The following is a 23,802-nucleotide window of genomic DNA, read 5'->3' on the forward strand; positions in this document are numbered from 1 at the left end:
GGCACAGCCATATTCTGTACAGTCTCCAACTCACCTGAGGCTGAAAGGAACAAGACTGTGGTTTTTCTCTTTGGCTGGTAATAAGAACTTACTGCTACTTTTGCCCTGAATCTGAATTCTTTGTTTATTGCGGTAATAAAAAATATCCTACTGACTCTGTCAAAAGGCACAATTTTCATCAGCTTCTGACAGTGCACAAGGAAACAGCAGAAAACATGTTTTAAAGGGAAAAAAATTCATTTACGTCTGGAAAATGTTGACAGGGAGTTAACATAAATCATTCACCCTTCCCTATTTAATTTGTCTTTTTTCTAGCCTTGTCTCAGTCGTTCTGAGATTCTGTCCTTTGGTCTTTCCTTTCTCTTTCAACACATTTTGTTTTTGCTCCTTTGCTTAAATCTGTCTTGTTTCCATGTTTTTTTGTAATTTTTGTTAGGAATCCCAGAATGTACAGTACCAGAAAATGCCATTGCAGTCCCCAGGGCTGATGCAGAAGTATAAAGCATTCCACACTGTTCTACCTCTCGTGCTCATTTGCTTTCTCAGTCAAATATTTACCCAGTCACCTCTTGAATTTGTGTCCATGGCCTGTCTGTTCCATACATATTCGCTTTAAAAACTTGGAAGACCTCAGTAAAGCCTCACATGAGCCTTTCCTTCAGGGTAAACATTCCCCAGTTTCTATAGCCTTTCTATACTGTGGCCAAATAAGTGTAATACTGAGGGAGTGCTGCACTGTCAAGAGGTGCCGTCTTAGAGATGCGTCGTTAAACAGGGGCCCCCGTCTGCCCTCTCAGGTGGATGTAAAAGATCCATGGCACTATTCGAAGTAGTGCTGGGGAGTTCTCCCCAGTGTCCTGGCCAATATTTATCCCTCAACCAACACCACGAAAAACAAATGATCTGGTCATCATCTCATCTGCTGTTTGTGGGACCTTGCCGTGAGTCTTACGTTACAACAGTGACTACACTTCAAAAGTAATTCATTGGCTGTGTATCACTTGGAGACATCCTGAGGTTGTGAAAAAACTACATAATTTCTTTCTTACATGTAAAGACAGGTGGATGCCTTGTACAAATTTCACATTTCTAAGGTCCTGTGCCCCATCCCTCTAGCGATACACCTGAAGAAAGTTTTATTTACTACTGTTAAGACACACTGTACTGATGGCTTCTACCAGCTATCCACTGTTAAGACTGCAGTCGTCCACAGACTCTCGCAGTTACCGATCCACGCTAGCAAGGGCGAGTATGGTCAAATAAGTGGTGGATGTTGTGTATATGGATTTTTAGGCAATATTTTGACAGGGTGCTACATAAGAAATATGCTATGCAAAATTAAGGCAAATGGTATGAAAGGGAATGCAGCCACATGAATTTTTTAAAATGTTTTTTTATTTATTCATTCATGGGATGTGGGCATCGCTGGCAAGGCCAGCATTTATTGACCATCCCTAATTGCCCTCGAGAAGGTGATGGTGAGCCGCCTTCTTGAACCGCTGCAGTCAGTGTGGTGAAGACACTCCCACAGTGCGGTTAGGGAGGGAGATCCTGAATTTTGACCCAGCAACGATGAAGGAACGGCGATATATTTCCAAGTCACGATAGTGTATGACTTGGAAGGGAACTTGGAGGTGATGGGGCACCTGCTGCCTTTGTCTTTCTAGGCACTGATGTTGTGGGTTTCGGAGGTGCTGTCGAAGAAGCCTTGGCGAGTTGCTTCAGTGCATCTTGTAGGTGGTACACACTGCAGCCACGGTGCGCTGGTGGTGGAGGGAGTGAATGTTTAAGGTGGTGCCGATCAAGCGGGCTGCTTTGTCCTGGTGTCGAGCTTCTTGAGTGTTGTTGGAGCTGCACTCATCCAGGCAAGTGGAGAGTATTCCATCACACTCCTGACTTGTGCCTTGTAGGTGGTGGAAAGACTTTGGGGAGTCAGGTGAGTCACTCTCCACACAATACCCAGCCTCTGACCTACTCCGGTAGCCATTGTATTAATATGGCTGGTCCAGTTAAGTTTCTGGTCAATGGTGACACCCAGGATGCTAATGGTGGGCGATTCGATGATAGTAATGCCATGGGGAGGTAGTTAGACTCTCTCCTGTTGGCGATGGTCATTGCCTGGCACTGGTATGGCACGAATGTTACTTGCCACTTAGCAGCCCAAGCCTGGATATTGTCTAGGTCTTGCTGCATGTGGGCATGGACTACTTCATCATCTGAAGTATTACAAATGGAATTGAATACTGTGCAATCATCAGTGAACATCCCCACTTCTGACCTTATGATAGAGGGAAAGTCACTGATGAAGCAGCAGAAGATGGTTGGGCCCAGGACACTGCCCTGAGGAACTCCTGCAGCAATGTCCTGGGGCTGTGATGATTGAACTTCAACCATCACAACCATCAACCATCTTCCTTTGTGCCAAGTATGACTCCAGCCAGTGGAGAGTTTTTCCCTTGATCCCCATTGACTTGAATTTTACTAGGGCTCCTTGGTGCCACACTTGGTCAAATGCTGCCTTGATGTCAAGGGCAGTCATTCCCACCTCACCTCTGGAATTCAGCTCTTTTGTCCATGTTTGGACCAAGGCTGTAATGAGGTCTGGAACCGAGTGGTCTTGGCAGACCCAAACTGAGCATCGATGAGCAGGTTATTGGTAAGTGCCGCTTGATAGCACTGTCGACGGCACCTTCCATCACTTTGCTATGATTGAAAGTAGGCCGATGGAGTGGCAATTGGGTGGATTGGATTTGCCCTGCCTTTTGTGGACAGGACATACCTGGGTAATTTACCACTTTGTTGGGTAGATGCCAGTGTTGTAGTTGTACTGGAACAGCTTGGCTAGAGACGCGGCTAGTTCTGGAACACAAGTCTCCAGCACTGCAGCCGGGAAATTGTCGGGACCCATAGCCTTTGCTGTATCCAGGGCACTCAGCCATTTCTTGATAGCACGTGGAGTGAATAGAATTGGCTGAAGACTGGAATCTGTGATGGTGGAGACCTCAGGAGAAGGCCGAGATGGATCATCCACTCGGCATTTCTGGCTGAAGGTGGTTGCGAATGCTTCAGCCTTGTCCTTTGCACTCACTTGCTGGGCTCCGTCATCGTTGAGGATGGGGATGTTCATACAGCCACCTCCTCCCGTTAGTTGTTTAATTGTGTACCACCATTCACAACTGGATGTGGCAGGACTGCAGCGCTTTGATCTGATCCATTGGTTGTGGGATCGCTTAGCTCTGTCTATAGCATGCTATTTCTGCTGCTAAGCATGCATGTCGTTCTGTGTTGTAGCTTCACCAGGTTGGCACCTCATTTTTAGGTAAGCCTGGTGCTGCTCCTGCAATGCTCTTCTACACTCCTTATTGAACCAGGGTTGGTCGCCCGGCTTGATGGTAATGGTAGAGTGAGAGATTTGCTGGGTTATAAAATTACAGGTTGCAGTGGAATACAGTTCCTCTTCTGCTGCTGATTGCCCATTGTGTCTTGTGGATGCCCAGTTTTGAGCTGCAAGATCTGTTCTGAATCTACCCCATTTGGAATGGTGGTAGTGCCACACACGATGGAGAGTATCCTCAGTGCGAAAATGGGACATTGTCTCTGCAAAGACTGTGGTGGTGGTCACTCCTACCAATACTCTCATGGACCGATAAATCTGCGACTAGTGAGGACAAGGTTAAGTAGGTTTTTCCCTTGTGTTGGTTCTCTCACGACCTGCCGCTGGCCCAGTCTGCCAGCTATGTCCTTCAGGACTGAGCCAGTTTGGTCAGTTGTGGTGCTACCGAGCTACTCTTGGTGATGGTCATTGAAGTCCCCCACCCAGAGTACATTCTGTACCCTTGCTACCCTCAGTGCTTCTTCCAAGTGGGGTTCAACATGGAGGACTGATTCATCAGCTGAGGGAGGGTAGTAGGTGGTAATCAGCAGAAGATTTCCTTGCCCATCTTAGGGATGGATAGGGACAGAAACCAGTGAGTGGGGGTAAATTGGTGTCTTTCAGATTGGCAGGAAGGGGTAGTGGTGTGCCCTCGGGACCTGTGCTGGGAAACTGGTTTTCCATTTACAGGAAACTCTCTTTCAACCGGCACCTAAATATCCAGAAATCTCTTAACCGGCAAAATTCAGGAGTAGGTTCAGGTAAGTTTTACTATATATTAGTGGCCGTGTAACCGGGGTTCCTGGATCTGTGGCCGTGTAACCGGGGCTCCTGCACCTGTGGCCGTGCAACAGGGACTCCTGGATCTGTGGCCATGTAACCGGGGCTCCTGCACTTGCGGCAGTGTACGGGGCTCTCGTACCTTGGTAAGTATACCTCTCTGTAATCCGGGCTTTTTGATCAACCGGCACCACACCGGTCCCGGGTAAAAAAGTTTCCTGTATGTAAATGATTTGCACTAAGACACAGGAGGAATGACGTGCTGATGATATGAAGTTTGGAGGCATGGCAAACTTTGAGTTACTCAATAGAGTACCCAGTACTCCAGGTTGGAGATGGACTCTCTTTCTCTGACTGTGAGCCCAAGACCCTGTTTGGGCTCTCTACTGCTGCTGCCCATTGAGCTGATGGCTTCAGGAACCCATCCAGGAGTGACCCAATCCCTCTCCTGTGTCTTGTCGTTTCCTGTACACTAATACCATTTAGATAATATTGACACTCTATTATCCTTTCCAAAACTTTGCATTCGTGCACATCAAATAACATGCGCCACTCTCAGCCCAGCTCCCAAATCTGAGGAGAGGTTGTAGAAGCTGGGAAGGTTTACACTGAAGAGAAGGCTCAGGATTGACCTAAAAGGTACAGACAAGAGCGTCGATGGGGCAAATTTCCTCGGAGCTTCTCCCACTGCACCGCCTTTGTAGAGGAAACCCAATGTACACACATAACCGGGGTTTCCACTGGCGTTATGGCATCACAGCGGGATAAGATTTGAGGAAATTCACCCTTAATATGTTTAACATCATCGCAGATTCTGCAACAAGAGGGCTCAGCTTCAAATTTAGAAGAGGGAGGGTGATAAGACGGTTTAGATTTGAGTTCTTTACTCTGAGGCTGCTGAATGTATGGAATTGACTACCATGAGGGGCAGTGGGAGCTGACTGTATCAGCAAACGAGTGAAAGAGCGAGAGCGAGCAAAAAATGTGATAGAGGGATACGAGAGGTGTTGTGTGATATACTTCCTAGACACGTGGATTGGCAAATGAAGGATGTCTCTTCCAGGCCTGAACATTCTTATGCTCTTTTCTATACCTTTTGTAAAGCAATCACATAATTCTGTAGACTTGTATCTTACTGTTCTATCGATACAGTGCATTCAGCATTTTACTGTATTTCCTTTTTCTAATTGCTTCACTGCACCGTCGGAATATTAAAAGTGAAGAATCAATGACTCCGGCTATGTCCCTTTCTAAGTCTCCCTGTGCGAACTGAACTCTAGTTATGTCCCACATTTTTCTACTTGAGTGCGACACTTCACAATTATCTGTGTGAAATTTCACTTGCTACGTCTGCCCAACTGTATAACCAATTAAACCATTCATCCTGACTCTCTGATTTTATCAGCTTACAATCGGTTCCAGTATCCAGATCATTTATGTAACTGAGAAAGAACAACGGCCTAAGCATTGATCATCAGGGGACTTCAGTAAACAGTTCCCCCCAACCCTGCCCCCTCCACCACCACCAGACTGGCATGACATTTCTCCTGAGTTTCTATGGTTTTGTTTGGTATCCAGTCTCGTGGTCACGGCCTGTGACTTTTCCATTTAAGATTAGAAATGTTCCACTGCAGCCTACTGCTGGAATGACAGTCGCATGGTGCTGCTCCTCAATTTGCAGTCGCCACCTTTGCCACAGCCTGGGGCTGTGATGGCGGCCGGATGAGCAAGTCCAGCCTGACAGAGCAGATGACAAAAACTGTGACGAATCTCAATGGAAAATCTGTTGCTTGGTTAGTTGGGGAAGGCACATTCAGGATTTGTATCCTGGACTGTAACATTGCCAGTTAAAGAAAAAAAAAAGAACTTGCATTGATATCGCACCTTTCATGACCTTGCAAAGGATGTTGCAAAGCGCTTTACAGCCAATGAAGTGCTTTTTGAAATGTAGTCACTGTTGTAATGTAGGGAAATATGGCAACCAATTTTCACACAGCAAGGTCCCACAAACAGCAATGAAATACATGACCAGATCTGTTTTAGTAATGTTAGTTGAGGGATAAATATTGGCCAGGACACCAGGGAGAACCCCCCTGCTCTTCTTCAAATAGTGCCATGGGATCTTTTACGTCCACCTAAGGGGGCAGAGGGGGCCTCGGCTTAACGTCTCATCTGAAAGACAACACCACTGACCATGCAGCGCTCCCTCAGTACCGCACTGGAGTGCCAGTCTGGATTATGTCCTCAAGTCTCTTGAGTGGGACTTGAACCCAGGACTTCCTGACTCAGAGGCCAGGGTGCTACCGCGGAGCCACATTAGGGATAACACAACAATTATGATAAAAAGCAAAATATTGCAGATGCTGGAAATCTGAAAGAAAAACAGAAAATGTTGGAAACACTCAGCTGGTCAGGTAGCATCTGTGGAGAGAGAAGGTAGGGAGAGCATTTTAGGTTTGACAAAGGGTCATCGACCTGAAATGTTAACCTCAAATATAACCACTGAATGCGTTACTGGTGTAGTTTACAACAGGTCAGTGGAGGAATGATAGATCTGGTATCTTGGCCAATACCCTGAGTTGCTTATACACACTAACCTGACTCCCTTGTTGGTTGCCATGAAAAATTCCCACAAAGGCTGAGAGTTGGAATATTTAGAGAAATGGTTCTGCTCTGGATGCAGCGACACATGAGGCGATAAAAGTTTACTCTGATTTGCCATGATCTACAACAAAATGTTTGGCCGCCTTATCAGGTAAATGGTCCTCTACAGATCATCATTGGTTACTCCTCATTCTTTGGAGATTCTTGATATCCGAGTTGCCAGTCTAGTACCATAATCACTAGGATAGACCCGGTATCTTGGCCAATAACCTGGGTTGCTTATACACACCAACCGAGGCTACCGTGAAACATTGGGACTCCTTACACTCACCCCCAGAGCAGGAGAGTCCATAGCATCAGAAGCAAATTAGTGGGCACCAAATGCTCTATTCCTGGTGCGGTACCAACAGAGGTTGTGAAGCTCTCAATAAAACAGGGGACTTCCCTTAATTGGTTCCAATTGGCGCAAATATTACAGCATTAGCTGGCACCGATAGGGGACAGGGCCAGTGCCAGCATGGTGCATACTGAGAAAGTACAGAGGTGCTAGCAAATGATCTAATACAGTCCATCCAAATCCAAACCAGCAGTGTCAATGCGAGCATAAGCCAGCTTCACTCAATAAATAGCAAGGCAATCCTCCAGATGAAACCACCCAGCAATTCCAGTAGGGCCTGAGCCTTCTCCACATTTGGCACATTCAGCATCAGCTGCTGAGAGGAGACTGCGAATCTGCATTGCAAAGATGACACAGTGTCGCCTGATAGAAACTGTTCCTGTGCTTTTTAATCATAGCTTTCCTCTGAACAGTATGGACATTTTGTGAATGCATCCCAAATTGGCTACGAGGAGATTTGATTTTTAAAATTATGAAGGGTTTTGATGGGGTGAATAGGAAGAGATTTCAGGAGTTAGTGATGAGGAGTCACTGACAGAGTGAGGAAAAGATCAAGAGAAATTTCTTTATGCAGTGTGTTCGAGCATGGATTACTTAGGAACATAGGAATAGGAGTAGGCCATTCAACCCCTTAAGTCTGTTCCGCCATTCAATTAGATCACGGCTAGTCTGTATCTTAACGCCATCAACCTGCCTTGGTTCCGTAACCCTTAATACCCTAGCCTAACAAAAATCAATTGACCTCAACAGCTTTTTGGGGAGTGTGTTCCGGATTTCCACTATCCTTTGTGTGAAGATGTGCTTCCAACATCACGCCTGAAATGCCTAGCTCTAATTTTAAAGTTATGCCCCCTTGTTCTGTACTCATCCACCAGCATAGTTTCTCTCGATCTACCCCATCAAATCCTTTAATCATCTTAAACGACTCAATTAGATCACCCCTTAAACTTCTAAACTCAAGGGGATTAGTTATGTAAGCCTCGTATTTGTAACCAGTCCTCATAAATTTAACCCTTTTAAGCCCCGGTATCATTCTGGTGAACCTGCACTGCAGCCACTCTAAGGCCAATATATCCTTCCCGAATTGCGGTGCCCAGAACTGAACCCAGTACCCCAGATGGGGTCTAACCAGAGCTTTATATAACTGTAACATTAACTTCCACTCCATTGTATTCATTATTGCTTTGCTTCATCCCATTGATATTTGTGGGAGCTTATTGTGTGTAAAATGACTTGCATTTATATAGCGTCTTTCACGACCACCGGACGTCCCAGATGGCTTTACAGCCAATGAAGTACTTTTTGAAGTTCCCACAAACAGATATTTGATAATGACCAGATAATCTGTTTTTTAGTGATGTCGATTGAGGGATAAATATTGTCCAGGACACTGGGGAGAACTCCCCTGCTCTTCTTCGAAATAGTGCCATGAGATCTTTTACGGCCACCTGAGAGCGTGCAGTCGGGAGCTCAGTTTAACATCTCATCCGAAAGATGGCACCTAGGTCAGTGCAGCACTCCCTCAGTACTGCACTGGAGTGTCAGATTTTTGTGCTCAAGTCTCTGAAATGGGACTTAAACCCACAACCAACTCAGAGGTGAGGGTGCTACCAACTGAGCCACGGTGGACACGGCGTAAATTGGCTGCTGTATTTGCAGGCAACAGTACTGTAGGCAAATTCAAAAGTATTTAATTGCCTGTCAAGCACTTTGGGATGTCCTGAGGACGTGAAAGTTGCTATATTAATGCAAGTTCTTTCTCTCCCAGTACACAGTGATTAATTTCCAAGTATTAACATTACAGATTGATTAATTCTGAATGTTTTCCAGCCCACAGTGATTAAGTCAGGGTCCACGTTGTGTGAATGTAAAAAAGAAAAATCAACTGAAGATAATTACTGGTGACCATTACCTGGTGTTCACCCTTCGGTTTCAGTTGCGACCTGGCTTGATTCAATATAATATTCCAGGTCAAAAAGATAGGCAGCCATATTTAAATCAACAGGGGACAGGGGGAAGATTTTCTGTTTGCCTGACATGTAGCAGCAGAATCCTGTTCCCAATAATCCAAATTTACCTTAGGGGGTGGATGTCGATACCCATCCAGAAAAGAGGAATTACCTGAAAAAAAAAACAAATCCAAAATTATAATAAATCTGTTACAAATGGTGAGTGAAACACATATACTAAAACTGTGATCAATGAAACAGCTATGAGACAATGCTGTGGGAATTCTGAAAAGGAGTCAAAATTTACTAAGAATTCAGATTTTGTTGTAAAACAAAAGCGGCTGTAGCATCAAGCACTCTGCACAAATTACATAAGAACTTAGGAACAGGCTCGAGGGGCTGAATGGCCTACACCTGTTCCTATGTTCCTAGTGAAAGCCAAGAAATATCAGTACCTTAACTCTCTCAATCTAACACCTAACGCGGTTTCAAATACCTTTGTCTCCAATTCCTTGTAGTTTAGCCTGAAATACATTTTCTGTCACCTTTGTGCTTTTCTGCTAATGCCGTTATTTCAAGTCAAATGGATAAGCTAAATTTATTTTTTATTACATTGGATTTCAGGATTTTTGTAAGTGTTTTGGGATCAAATTGCACAGTTCAGTTTGTTTTTTTGGTGAAAACTGAAGCCCACTGGTCTCGCATAGGACAGTTGAAAAGAAGTAGTTACAGTGAGAATGCAGTGGAACATGAACTTGTCATTACTTGAGCTGGAGTTATACCCAATATTGCATCAGTTGGAGAATTTGTAAAGTTTCGAAGGGCGAAGTGAGCTCTGACGGTGTAAAATTTATTCCTAGTGGAGGGGGAATTCTGACTTTGATGCTTTTCTTGGTCACCCTCCAGCATTTTGCAGTGTAATGCGATTCAGTATTTTGAAGACAAAAAGAAATTATTCTAAATATATACCATTCCAGAATAAATCATTGTGGAACTAATTATTTTTGGCTTCAAATGCATTCAATCACAGTATAATTCACACTTCAGCCTCGTATGTCTCCATTTTTTGTCATTTTACAAACATAGAGGAACTGACAACAGTACCCCATCAGTAACAAAAGGAAAAATAACAAAATAATAGCAAATCAGGAAAGCAAATTCCCTAAGCTTTGAAACATATTCTACACCGTGGTAACAGGAACCATCAATCAGGCCGAGACTTTTACGTGACAATATTCTTAAACCAGCAACATTTTCCACTTGCATCAATAGATACACAGGTCATAAGAACATAAGTAAGAGCAGGAGTAGGCCATACGGCCCTTCGAGCCTGCTCCGCCATTCAATAAGATCATGGCTGATCACATAGGTCACTATGATAAATTCTTTGAATGAACACCCCAGCCATCACTTAAGATTTTAGACTGAGGTAGGGGTAGATTGTTAAATAAATTACAGGGGTAAAGTGGTGTTTTTTGTGGCTTGACCAGAATAGAATTCAGAAATTCAAGCAGAAAACCCCACACGTCCTCTTGTAGATGTTAGGAGAAAAAAGTAAACGGGTATCATAACTCGCTAAACATCGATTAACTAGGACATGTAAAATATAGCTCACCAATTTAAAAATAGACTTACACTTAGGTAGCACCTTTCACGACCTCAGGACTCCCAAAGTACTTTATCGCCAATTTAGTACTTTTTTGAAGTGTGTCATTGTTGTAATGTAGGAAACATGGCAGCCAATTTGTGCACAGCAAGGCCCCACAAGCAGCAATGTGATAATAACCAGATAATTTATTTTTAGGTGTTGATTGAGGGATAAATATTGGCCAGGACACTGGGAAGAACTCCACTGCTCTTATTCAAAATACTGACATGGGATCTTTTACATCCACCTGAGGGGGCAGATGAGGCCTCAGCTTCACATCTCATCTGAAAAATGGAACCTCCAACAACGCAATGTAGTGTCAGCCTGGATTTTGTGCTCAAGTCTTGGAGTGCGACTTGAACCCACAACCTTCAGACTCCGAGGTGAGATTTTAGTGCCCCACCCATCATCCAGGCAGAAATGGATGGTCAGAAACTAGAACGTACTACAAATAAAAGTTCACACACCCAATGTTGCACGAGGCCCGATCTCCTATGCACTGATCTCGTCTCATCTCCTGGGCCAAACATATTTGATGCTCAGACTCCGTTTTGATTACACGTCTTCACAGTAGAAGACACAACATAAGGAAATAGTGGTGAAGAATATTAGTAAAGAAAAAGTACTGGAAAAATTATTGGGACTAACAGCTGACAAATCCTCTGGGTCCGATGGCCTACATCCTAGGGTTTTAAAAGAGGTGGCTACAGAGATAGTGGATGCATTGGTTTTGATCTTCCAGATATCCCTAGATTATAGAATGGTCCCCGTGGGTTGGAAGGTAGCAAATGTAACTCCGCTATTCAAGAAAGGAGGGAGGTAGAAAATAGGGAACTATAGGCCAGTTAGTCTGACATCAGTAGTGGAGAAAATGCTAGAATCTATCATTAGGGACATGGTAACAGGGCACTTAGAAAAGGCAGAGTTTTATGAAAGGGAAATCATCTTGGTTGACAAATCTATTAGAATTTTTTTAGGGTGCAACTAGCTGGGTAGATAAGGGAGAACCAGTGGATGTAGTGTATTTGGATTTTCAAAAGGCATTCGATAAGGTGCCACACAAGAGGTTGTTACACAAGATTAGGGCTCATGGGATTGGGGGTAATATATTAGCATGGATTGAGGATTGGTTAACAGACAGAAAACAGAGAGTAGGAATAAACGAGTCATTTTCGGTTTGGCAGGTTGTAACTAGTGGAGTGCCACAAGGATTAGTGCTTGGGCCTCAACTATTCACAATCTATATCAATGACGTGGATGAGGGGACCAAGTGTAATATATCCAAGTTTGCTAATCATACAAAGTTAGGTGGGAAATTAAGCTGTGAGGAGGACCCAAAGAGGCTGCAAAGGGATATAGATAGGTTAAGTGAGTGGGCAAGAAGGTGGCAGATGGAGTATAATGTGGGGAAATGTGAAATTATCCACTTTGGCAGGAAGAATAGAAAAGCAGAATTTTTTTAATTTTTTTTAAAAAGGTGAGACTAGTATTCAGAGGGATTTGGGGGTCCTTGTACACGAATCACAGCAAGTTAACATGCAGGTACAGCAAGCAAATAGGAAAGCAAATGATATGTTTGCTTCCAATTTCTACCCTTCCCTCTCCTTCACATGGTCCATCTCCAACACTTCCCTTCCTCGACTTCTCTGTCTCCATTTCTGGGGATAGGCTATCGACCAACATCCACTATAAGCCCACTGACTCCCACAGCTACCTGGACTACACTTCCTCCCCCCCTGCTTCCTGGAAGGACTCTATTTCATTCTCCCAGTTTCTCCGTCGCATCTGTTCTGACGATGCCACCTTCCATACTAGTGCTTCCGGTATGTCTTCCTTTTTCCTCAACCAAGGATTCCCCTCTACCGTGGTTGACACGGCCCTCGACCGGGTCCGTTCTATCTCCCACACTTCTGCTCTCACCCCTTCCCCTCCCTCCCAGAACCACGATAGGGTTCCCCTTGTCCTCACCTTTCACCCCACCAACCTCCACATTCAACGGATCATCCTGCGCCATTTCCGCCACCTCCAGCGTGATCCTACCACCAAACACATCTTCCCCTCCCCCTTCAGCATTCCGAAGGGACCGCACCCTGGTCCACTCCTCTATCACCCCCCAACAGCCCTTCCCCTGGCACCTTCCCAAGCAAACACCTGCCCTTTTACCCTTCCCACCGTCCAGGGCCCCAAACACTCCTTCCAGGTGAAACAGCGATTTACTTGTACTTCTTACAATCTAGTATACTGTATTCGCTGCTCATGATGCGGTCTCCTCTACATTGGGGAGACCAAACGCAGATTGGGTGACTGCTTTGCGGAACACCTCCGTTTAGTCCGCAAGCGTGACCCTGGGCTTCCAGTCGCCTATCACTTTAATTCGCTGCTCCACTCCCACTCTGATCTCTCTGTCCTCGGCCTCTTACACTGTTCCAACGAAGCTCAACGTAAGCTCGAGGAACAGCACCTCATCTTTCTATTAGGCACTTTACAGCCTTCTGGACTTAACATCGAGTTCAACAATTTCAGACTATAAATTGGCCCCTGTATTTCTTTCTCTTTTTCCCTCTCGTTTCCTCACATGGTTGCTGCCATCATCATTCACACATCATCTAGAGCCATCTTTTGTTTCTTAACTTGTCCCATTACCTCTCCTTTTGCCTTGTACTATCATCCTTTTTGCCAGTCAATCTCTCCTGCCTTCCATCCTATCACAGACTTTCCCTTTGTTCTTTCCTCCCCGTCCCTACTTAAAAATCTCTCTGCCCTAACCTTTTCCAGTTTTGACAAAAAGTTTGACCCGAAACGTTGACTGTTTCTCTCTCCTCGATGCTGCCTGTCCTGCTGAGTGTTTCCAGCACTTTGTTATTATTTCAGGTTTCCAGCATCCGCAGTATTTTGCTGATATGTTAGCCTTTATTGCAAGGGGGTTGAAGTATATTCCAAAATCCATGCAACGACAGAGGGCTGTAGATGGTTAGTTGTTGAATTTATTCAAGGCTGAGATAGATAGATTTTTGGACACTTAGGGAGTCAAGGGATATGGGCATCGGGCGGGAAAGTGGAGTTGAGGTCAATGATCAGTCATGATCTTATTGAATGGTGGAGCAGGCTCGAGGGGCCATATGACCTACTCCTGCTCCTATTTCTTACATTCTTACGTATAGCAGCAGTGATTGAACTCATACACCGATGTCTAGGTTTGTGATTTGATTCTGTTTAAAAATTTGTTTTAAGTTTCCCCACTGGGCAACGGAGAAGGGACGTGACTGCCGTTGCATGGATTTTGGAACCACAAGACCGTTGGAGACCAATCAGTGAATTTAAACAGAACCCTGTAGTGGCATCCTTGCTGTGGACTAGTTGCTCATTGAAGTGCTGCTACCTTGGTCTAGAAACACAACCACTTTAGAGCAGAAAGTGGTAGCTTGATCACGATGAACACCAACAGTGCAGGATATATACCAGAGAAAATTGTGCTTAAGGCTCTGCACAGCCATAAAAAAACTTAGCGATCTTGGAAATGTTAAGACTTGATTTCACTGCTGCTGTTGGCAACCATTCGAATCCAGTTCAAAAACATATTTACTTGGAAACTCCCCAAAAGCTGGGCGTGTCAAATATTCAATGGCTGAATTTAACTCGGTGGGTTACACACTGCCAAGCTTTCATGGCTGATGGTAATGTTGCTCTTAGGTTTGCTGAGCGCAAGGCATTCAACGCCTCTTGCCCTGCACAGAAAATTATTAGTGTTACTGCCTGGGTAGAAACTACAGTCTCGAAGGGATCAGATATGTAGAGCATAAATATAGACCATTAAATATTTACTTTTGGTACTAACTTTTTCTAAAGCAATGGAAGGGGAAAGCTCCAGCGAGATGCAACGAGAGATTTCCCATGGTGGTTGCTGAAAGATCTGGAAAGAATTGTAGTGGGTCATCAAACTTGTGCTGTTACAGACTGTTTTCATTCAAATTTAATTCAGATTTGTACAGCAGGAGGCCTAAATCCTTTTGTGATACAATTAAAAGCTCGTCTTTCCATAATTTCATAATTATCTACTTTATTATCCTCAGTGAAAATCCCGTATGTAGCATGACACCTTCTGTTCCCTCCTTTCTTCTCACTGACTCACACAGGGGATCAGAAGCACAAGCAGCACCCCACCATCACCCCATTCTTGGGTTGTGAACTTAAGCAGGGTGTTGCCTGTTCGGCATGTCACACTGTCCTTATATTGCCCTCAACCAACATTCCTGCATAAACCTCTCAGCAGTAGGCTCCAGATAGCGATCAGAAGCAGGATGCTAGGTTGACTTCCTTCCCCTCACGTAGGGCACAGTTAATAATTAAAAAGGTACCACTTACAAAAATCAACTGGCTCATTACAGATCATGGATCGAGCACAAGACTTATGGTCAGTCATCACAGAGATTCGAATTCCTACAGTTACATTGATTTCAACCTCTTACAGCAGTCACCAAATTGTTTTTAACTCCTACAGCAGTCTCTACATTGATGCTAATTCCGACAGCAGTCTCTACATTGATTCCAATTCCTACAGCAGTCTCTACGTTGATTCTAACTCCTACAGCAGTCTCTACATTGATTCCAATTCCTACAACAGTCTCTACATGGATTCCATTTCCTACAGCAGTCTCTACATTGATTCTAATCGTACAGCAGTCTCTACATTGGTTTCATTTCCTACAGCAGTCTCTACATTGATTCTAATTCCTACAGCAGTCTCTACATTGATTCCATTTCCTACAGCAGTCTCCACATTGATTCCATTTCCTACAGCAGTCTCTACATTGATTCTAATCGTACAGCAGTCTCTACATTGGTTTCATTTCCTACAGCAGTCTCTACATTGATTCTAATTCCTACAGCAGTCTCTACATTGATTCCATTTCCTACAGCAGTCTCCACATTGATTCCATTTCCTACAGCAGTCTCTATGTTGATTCTAATTCCTACAGCAGTCTCTACATTGATTGCAATTCCTACAGCAGTCTCTAAATTGATTAAATTTCCTACAGCAGTCTCTATATAGATTTCATTTCCAACTGCAGTCTCTACATTGATTCCAATTCCTACAGCAGTCTCTGCATTGATTCCAATGCCTACAGCAGTCTCTGCATTGATTCCAATTCCTACACCGGGCTCTACATTGATTCCATTTCCTACAGCAGTCTCGACATTGATTCTAATTCCTACAGCAGTCTCTGCATTGATTCTAACTCCTACAGCCGTCTCTGCATTGATTCCAATGCCTACAGCTGTCTCTGCATTGATTCCAATTCCTGCAGCAGTCTCTACATTGATTCCATTTCCTATAGCAATCTCGACATTGATTCTAATTCCGACAGCAGTCTCTACATTGATTCTAATTCCGACAGCAGTCTCTACATTGATTGAATTTCCTACTGCAGTCTCAATATAGATTTCAATTCCTACAGCAATCTCTACATTGATTCCAATTCCTACAGCAGACTCTACATTGATACTAATTCCTACAGCAGTCTCTACATTGATTCCATTTCCTACAGCAGTCTCTACATTGATTCCATTTCCTACAGCAGTCTCTACATTGATTCCATTTCCTACAGCAGTCTTTGCATTGATTCCATTTCCTACAGCAGTCTCTACATTGATTCCATTTCCTACAGCAGTCTGTACATTGATTCCATTTCCTACAGCAGTCTGTACATAGATTCTGACTCCTACAGCAGTCTCTGCATTGATTCCAATTCCTACAGCAGGCTCTACATTGATTCCAATTCCTACAGCAGTCTTTGCATTGATTCCATTTCCTACAGCAGTCTCTACATTGATTCCATTTCCTACAGCAGTCTCTACATTGATTCCATTTCCTACAGCAGTCTGTACATAGATTCTGACTCCTACAGCAGTCTCTACATTGATTCCAATTCCTACAGCAGTCTCTACATTGATTCCATTTCCTACAGCAGTCTGTACATAGATTCTGACTCCTACAGCAGTCTCTACATTGATTCCAATTCCTACAGCAGGCTCTACATTGATACTAATTCCTACAGCAGACTCTACATTGATACTAATTCCTACAGCAGTCTCTGCATTGATTCCATTTCCTACAGCAGTCTCTACATTGATTCCATTTCCTACAGCAGTCTGTACATAGATTCTGACTCCTACAGCAGTCTCTACATTGTTTCTAACTCCTACGGCAGACTCTACATTGACTCTAATGCCAACAGCAGTCTCTAGATTGATTCTAATTCCTACAGCAGTCTCTGCATTGATTCCAATTCCTACAGCAGTCTCTACATTGATTCTAACTCCTACAGCAGTCTCTACCTTGATTTCAATTCCAACTGCAGTCTCTACATTGATTCCATTTCCTACAGCAGTCTCTACATTGATTCTAATTCCTACAGCAGTCTCTGCATTGATTCCAATTCCTACAGCAGTCTCTACATTGATTCTAATTCCTACAGCAGTCTCTACATTGATTCCAATTCCTACAGCAGTCTCAACATTGATTCCATTTCCTACAGCAGTCTCTGCATTGATTCTGTAATGTATATACCTTTAAGGGGGGAACTATCTTTTACAGCTCATGTATACTGCAGTACCGGCAGTGACCACACCTGTATATAGCACTGAGTAGTAATCTGTACAGATCAGTTCCAGTGTGAGCCACGTTGAGTAAACACTTGTTGTACCGTTCTCCTGCAGTCTGTGTCTTATTATACACGGACACAACATTGGCGACAAGGCAAGTCCGAACCTACCTGCAACTCTGCATCACCTCCCGGGGATTCCTTCCTGGAGCTCAAGGCCAGAGACTCGTGCGTCGACCACGGGCAACCGCCCAGTCATCCAGCAGAGACTCGAGAATTGCGGGGGAGGCTGTCGAGAGTCAGGCTTGGCTTTCCAGTCGAGGTGGTCCAGCGAAACGGGCTGGCAACAGGTAGTGCGCAGACCCTTCCTGGACAGCGGCGGGCTAGAGCCCGACCGAGCGGCACAGCAAAGGGCCGAGCAGCGTCGACGGGGGAGAGAGAGAGAGGGCAGAGCGCACAGGGCGCAGCCGGTGTTCAGGGGCCGAGCAGCGTCGGAGAGAGAGAGAGAGACGCACAGAAACCCGCGAGGTGCCGCCATTGCCACGAGGACCGCCGAGAGCGGCGTTGGCAGCAGCGCAGGAGAAGCGCGCGAAACCTACAGGGTGCCGCCATTGCCACGAGAACCGCCGGGAGCGGCGTTGGCAGCAGCGGGGGAGGAAGGATAGCGCGGAAGACGCCATTTTAAGTCATTGGGAGACGCCATTTTAAACCACACCCAAAATGCCGAAGAGTGGCAGTATCACCGCATATGACAACGAAGTCGAAGATTGGACGACATATGTCGAACGAATAGAGGTATACTGCAATGCAAATGAGGTGTCAGATGACAAGAAAGCGTCGGTATTGTTAAATTTAATGGGTGCAAAGACGTATGGTTTATTACGAAATCTAGTAACCCCAACGAAGCCAATGGAAAAGAGTTTTGAAGACATAGTAACGATACTACAGGAACATTTAAACCCCACACCGCTGCTGATGGCAGAAAGATTCAAGTTTCACAAACGGAACCAGCATAAGGATGAAAGCAATGTTGATTATTTAACAGAACTGCGCAAACTATCGAAACACTGCCAGTTTGGAGCGGGACTGGCAGATACCTTAAGGGACAAGTTTGTGTGTGGGCTTCAAAGTGAAAGAACCCAGAAACGGCTTTTATCTGAAAAGGACCTTACGCTGGAAAAGGCTTTCAGCATTGCGGTATCATATGAAGCAGCAGCACAGGGCGCTGCAGAGATACAACAGAGACCGCAAGAATATGGCACAAAGGAAATGTCATATGGAACAGAGAAGTGCTATCGCTGCGGCAGAACAACACACGACCAGAATGATTGCTGGTTCAAAGACAAAGTGTGCAGACAGTGTGGAAAAGTAGGACACATAGCACGAGTCTGCAGGTCGGGAAAGAAAACCAGCAATAAGAAACCCATCAAAGAAAAGTACAAGAAGGTACATAAGATGACGGAGAATAGTTCAGACGAACAAAAGAGTGATAACGACTCCGAAAGCAGGGAACTGAGTTGTCTGAAACTACATAATGTGATCACAACGGAGGATCACCGAACCATTTGGGTCACTCTCAAGATAGCAGGAGTCCAGGTAAAGATGGAATTGGACACAGGATCAGCCCTAACAGTCATAAACCGACGGGACTACGAGCGGCTATTCTCACACATACCCTCGAGAGACACAAAAATTATTTTGAAGACGTACACGGGGCAAAAAGTCTACCCCAAAGGAAAAATAAGGGTTGTTGTGATACCGCGGCAAACGTGGGAGTCGAGACCAGAGTTGGTGAAACACAACTGCTTTAATCTACATCATGGCAAAGAGAGAGCTTGAAAAGCCCGCGCAACCACTTAAATACTCCCCAGACAGGAAGTGCTCCCGGCAGCCTGTCCCTGTGGGAAACAAGTTGCCGGAGGAAAGGGCCTCCGGCTGGGGGCGGCTGCTGCCGGCAGTGCGCCTGCGTAAACTGTCCGTGCCGCCGTGAGCGGATTATGTCCAATGGTGGCGTGTCGCCACAGGGTGACCGTTATATATAACGGTAAGGAAACACCAAAACTAGACCTGTATGTATTGCAAGATGGAGGACCACCATTACTGGGACGTGAATGGATCCGGAAAATACAACTGGATTGGCATTCCATACAGGCACTGACTCTGGCTGACAAAAAGGATGACGGCGTCACACCTGGGCGACTGTCAAAGATCCTAACTGACGCGAAAGAAGTGTTCCAGCAAGGACTCGGAACACTAAAAGGCATGACAGCGACGATTAAAATTGAAGAAAACGCAAGCCCAAAATTTTTAAGGCCAGACCGGTACCTTATGCGATCCGCCCTGCCGTCGAAGCAGAGCTGGAGAGTCTGGAACGTTCAGGTGTACTGTCCAAGGTAGACTGGAGCGAGTGGGCTACACCCATCGTCCCTGTGATGAAAAGGTCGTTGAGCAGCACGCCTGGGGAACCAAGGAAGGTTCGCATCTGTGGGGACTTTAAGGTAACAGTGAACCCGGTCCTTCACACCGTACAATATCCACTTCCGCGGATTGAAGATATTTTCGCCTCGCTATCTGGAGGGAAACGCTTCACTAAGATTGATCTGGCCCAGGCGTATCTGCAAATGGAGGTAGAAGAAGCATCAAAAAAATACCTCACAATCAACACCCATAAAGGTCTCTACCAATACAACCGGCTGGTATTCGGGGTAGCATCAGCTCCGGCTATTTGGCAGAGGGCAATGGAACAAGTCCTGCGAGGGATCCCAGTGTTATTTGGACGACATCCTGGTCACGGGCGAAAATGACAGTGATCACCTTGCCAACCTGGAGCAGGTGCTCGCTAGATTGCAGGAATATGGGCTCCGAGCTAACCACCCCAAATGCGAGTTTTTTAGAAAACAGATCTCGTATTGTGGCCACGTTATCGATAAAGAGGGGTTACATAAGTCCCCAGAGAAGATTGAGGCAGCAGTCAAGGCTCCAGCACCGGAAAATGTGTCACAACTGAGGTCGTTCCTCAGGCTGGTAAACTACTACCATAAGTTCTTGCCAAATTTGTCTACAATACTACACCCACTGAACACCCTACTGCAAACTGGGGTGCCATGGAAGTGGAGTGACGAATGTAGATGAGCTTTCCAGAAGAGCAAAACACTAATCACATCGAAAGAGGTATTGGCCCATTACAACCCAGCATTACCAATTCGGTTGGCATGTGATGCGTCACCCTACGGCATTGGAGCGGTGCTGTCGCACAAATTCTCGGACGGCTCAGAGAGGCCAATAGCCTTCGCGTCACGATCACTAACCTCAGCCGAGCGTAACTACGCCCAGATTGACAGGGAGGCCCTCAGCCTAGTGTGGGGAGTGAAAAAGTTCAATCACTATCTGCACGGGCAGAAATTCACCTTGCTGACTGATCACCAGCCTCTTGTCTCCATTTTTAATCCGAAGAAGGGCGTTCCGGTGATGACTGCGCAACGACTACAAAGATCGTCACTTTTTCTAGGGGCGCAGCACGATGAGATTGAATATAAGGGCACGAAACAGCATGGAAATGCTGATGGGCTATCACGCCTGCCACTGCCTACTGCGGAGGAAGCACCAGCAGTGGATCCTGTCGAAATATTCCATTCGACTATAGTTGAATACCTACCGGTAACTAACGCTTGTATCGAAAAGGAAACCCGAAATGACCCGACACTGTCTCGGGTATATGAATTGACGGTGAAGGGATGGCCAGCACATGGCGACTCACTGTTGCCAGCATTCTCGACAAGGAGAGAACAGCTGTCAGTGTGCCGGGGGACCTTGATGTGTGGATCCCGAGTGGTAATTCCACCCAAGTTAAGGGATAGAGTGCTCAATGAGCTTCATGAGGGTCATCTGGGAGGGGTAAAAATGAAAAGCCTAGCCAGGGCTTATGTGTGGTGGCCGGGAATCGATAAACAAATCGAGGACCTGACCAAGAATTGCTCAGAATGCCAGAAAGTCCAAAATGCACCACCACAGGCCCCTCTACACCCATGGGAGTGGCCCTCATCTCCATGGCAACGGGTGCATATTGATTTTGCTGGTCCATTCAGGGACTCAATGTTTTTAATAGCCGTGGATGCGCACTCGAAATGGCCTAAGGTCATCAAAATGTCCTCCACCACCACGGAGAAAACTATGGCAGTCCTACGGACCATTTTTGCCAGGAATGGCTTGCTAGAACAGATTTGCTCCGACAACGGACCACAGTTTGTGTCCGAAGAGTTCCGGAGGTTCTTGAAAAAGAATGGGGTAAGGCATTACACATCCGCCCCGTATCATCCAGCCACAAATGGATTGGCTGAGAGGTTCGTACAAACCTTTAAGAAGGCAATAAAGGCTATGTACAATGACAACATTCCGCTGCAGCACAAGGTGGACAATTTCCTGTTCGCCTACCGGACTGCGACACATGCAGTCACCAACCAGGCCCCAGCCATGATGTTCTTTAACCGAAGGTTAAGATCTCGCCTGGATTTGCTCAGACCAAACGTACGAAGAGATGTCGAGAGTAAGCAATTCCAGCACATCCATGAGAAGCCAACAAGGAGCTTCAATGTAGGGCAACCAGTCTTGGCCCGCGACTACCGAACAGAAAAATGGCAGCCAGGAACGATATGCACACGGCAGGGCCCACAAATGTACATAGTGGACGTTGGGGAGAGCATCGTGAGACGCCATACTGACCAGATCCTAGAGTCAAAGGAACAAGTCAACCCCATGCCTTGCCCATATGTACCTGGTGATGAACCCGACGTACAGGGCGCATCTACCCCAGAAACAGTAGCATCGGAAGCTGATGAACCAACCGACGACAGGGGGCCAGAATCGCCTCCGCACCAAGAGCAAGACACTCGGGAAAGGCGCGATCCAGAAAGGATCAGGAAGCCTCCCCAAAGACTGAATATATAAATAGACTATTTTCAGCTAATGTTGCATGTTAAAAGTGTTAATTGTAATTAGTTTGATATTTAATTGTTAAATGAGTGTAATTGTACTGTTAATCCAAAAGGGGAGGAATTGTAATGTATATACCTTTAAGGGGGGAACTATCTTTTACAGCTCATGTATACTGCAGTACCGGCAGTGACCACACCTGTATATAGCACTGAGTAGTAATCTGTACAGATCAGTTCCAGTGTGAGCCACGTTTAGTAAACACCTGTTGTACATTTCTCCTGCAGTCTGTGTCTTATTATACACGGACACAACAGATTCTAACTCCTACAGCAGTCTCTACATTGATTCCATTTCCTGCAGCAGTCTCTACATTGATTCCAATTCCTACAGCAGTCTCTACGTTGATTCCAATTCCTACAGCAATCACTACATCGATTCTAACACCTACAGCAGTCTCCACATTGATCCCAATTCCTACAGCAGTCTCTACGTTGATTCCATTTCCTACAGCAGTCTCTGCATTGATTCTAACTCCTACAGCATTCTCTACATTGATTCCAATTCCTACAGCAGTTTCTACATTGATTCTAACTCCTACAGCCGTCTCTTTGATTTTAATTCCTACAGCAGTCTCTACATGGATTCCATTTCCTACAGCAGTCTCTATATTGATTCCATTTCCTACAGCAGTCTCTGCATTGATGCCAATTCCTACAGCAGTCTCTACATTGATTCTAATTCCTACAGCAGTCTCTACATTGATTCTAACTCCTACAGCAGTCTCTACAATGATTCTAAATCCTACAGCAGTCTCTACATTGATTCTAATTAGTGCAGCAGTCGACATTGATTCCAATTCCTATAGTAGTCTCTACATTGATTCCATTTCCTACAGCAGTCTCAACATTGATTCTGACTCCTACAGCAGTCTCTATATTGATTCTAACTCCTACAGCAGTCTCTACATTTATTCTAATTAGTGCAGCAGTCTCTACATTGATTCCATTTCCTACAGCAGTCTCTACATTGATTCCATTTCCTACAGCAGTCTCTACATTGATTCTAATCCTGCAGCTGTCTCTGCATTGATGCCAATTCCTACAGCAGTCTCTGCATTGATTCCAATTCCTACAGCAGTCTCTGCATTGATTCCATTTCCTACAGCAGTCTCTACATTGATTCTAATCCTACAGCAGTCTCTACATTGATTCCATTTGCTACAGCAGTCTCTATATTGATCGAATTTCCTACAGCAGTCTCTGTATAGATTTCATTTCCTACAGCAGTCTCTACATTGATTCTAACTCCTGCAGCAGTCTCTACATTGATTGAATTTCCTGCAGCAGTCTCTACATTGATTTTAATTCCTACAGCAATCTCTAAATTGATTCCAATTCCTACAGCAATCACTTCATTGATTCTAATTCTTACAGCAGTCTCGACATTGATTCTAATTAGTGCAGCAGTCTCTACATTGATTCCAATTGCTATAGCAGTCTCTACATTGATTCCATTTG

The 23,802-nt window shown here is 45.1% G+C and overlaps 1 protein-coding gene across 6 annotated transcripts in view; it reads right to left on the minus strand.

Annotated features, from left to right (window-relative positions):
- LOC147121521 (uronyl 2-sulfotransferase-like) overlaps positions 1-23,802 on the minus strand; it is a 122,444-nt gene that overhangs the window by 85,577 nt on the left and 13,065 nt on the right. For all 6 annotated transcript variants that reach the window (XM_085981844.1, XM_085981849.1, XM_085981843.1 and 3 more), the window contains exon 2: positions 9,232-9,275. In XM_085981844.1, the coding sequence (XP_085837970.1) occupies positions 9,232-9,275 (44 nt within the window). The remainder of the gene's footprint in view (positions 1-9,231; positions 9,276-23,802) is intronic.

The sequence above is a fragment of the Somniosus microcephalus genome, chromosome 3, assembly GCF_052327205.1.
Source record: "Somniosus microcephalus isolate GS21.2 chromosome 3, FLI_Smic_1.0, whole genome shotgun sequence".
Lineage (NCBI taxonomy): Eukaryota > Metazoa > Chordata > Chondrichthyes > Squaliformes > Somniosidae > Somniosus > Somniosus microcephalus.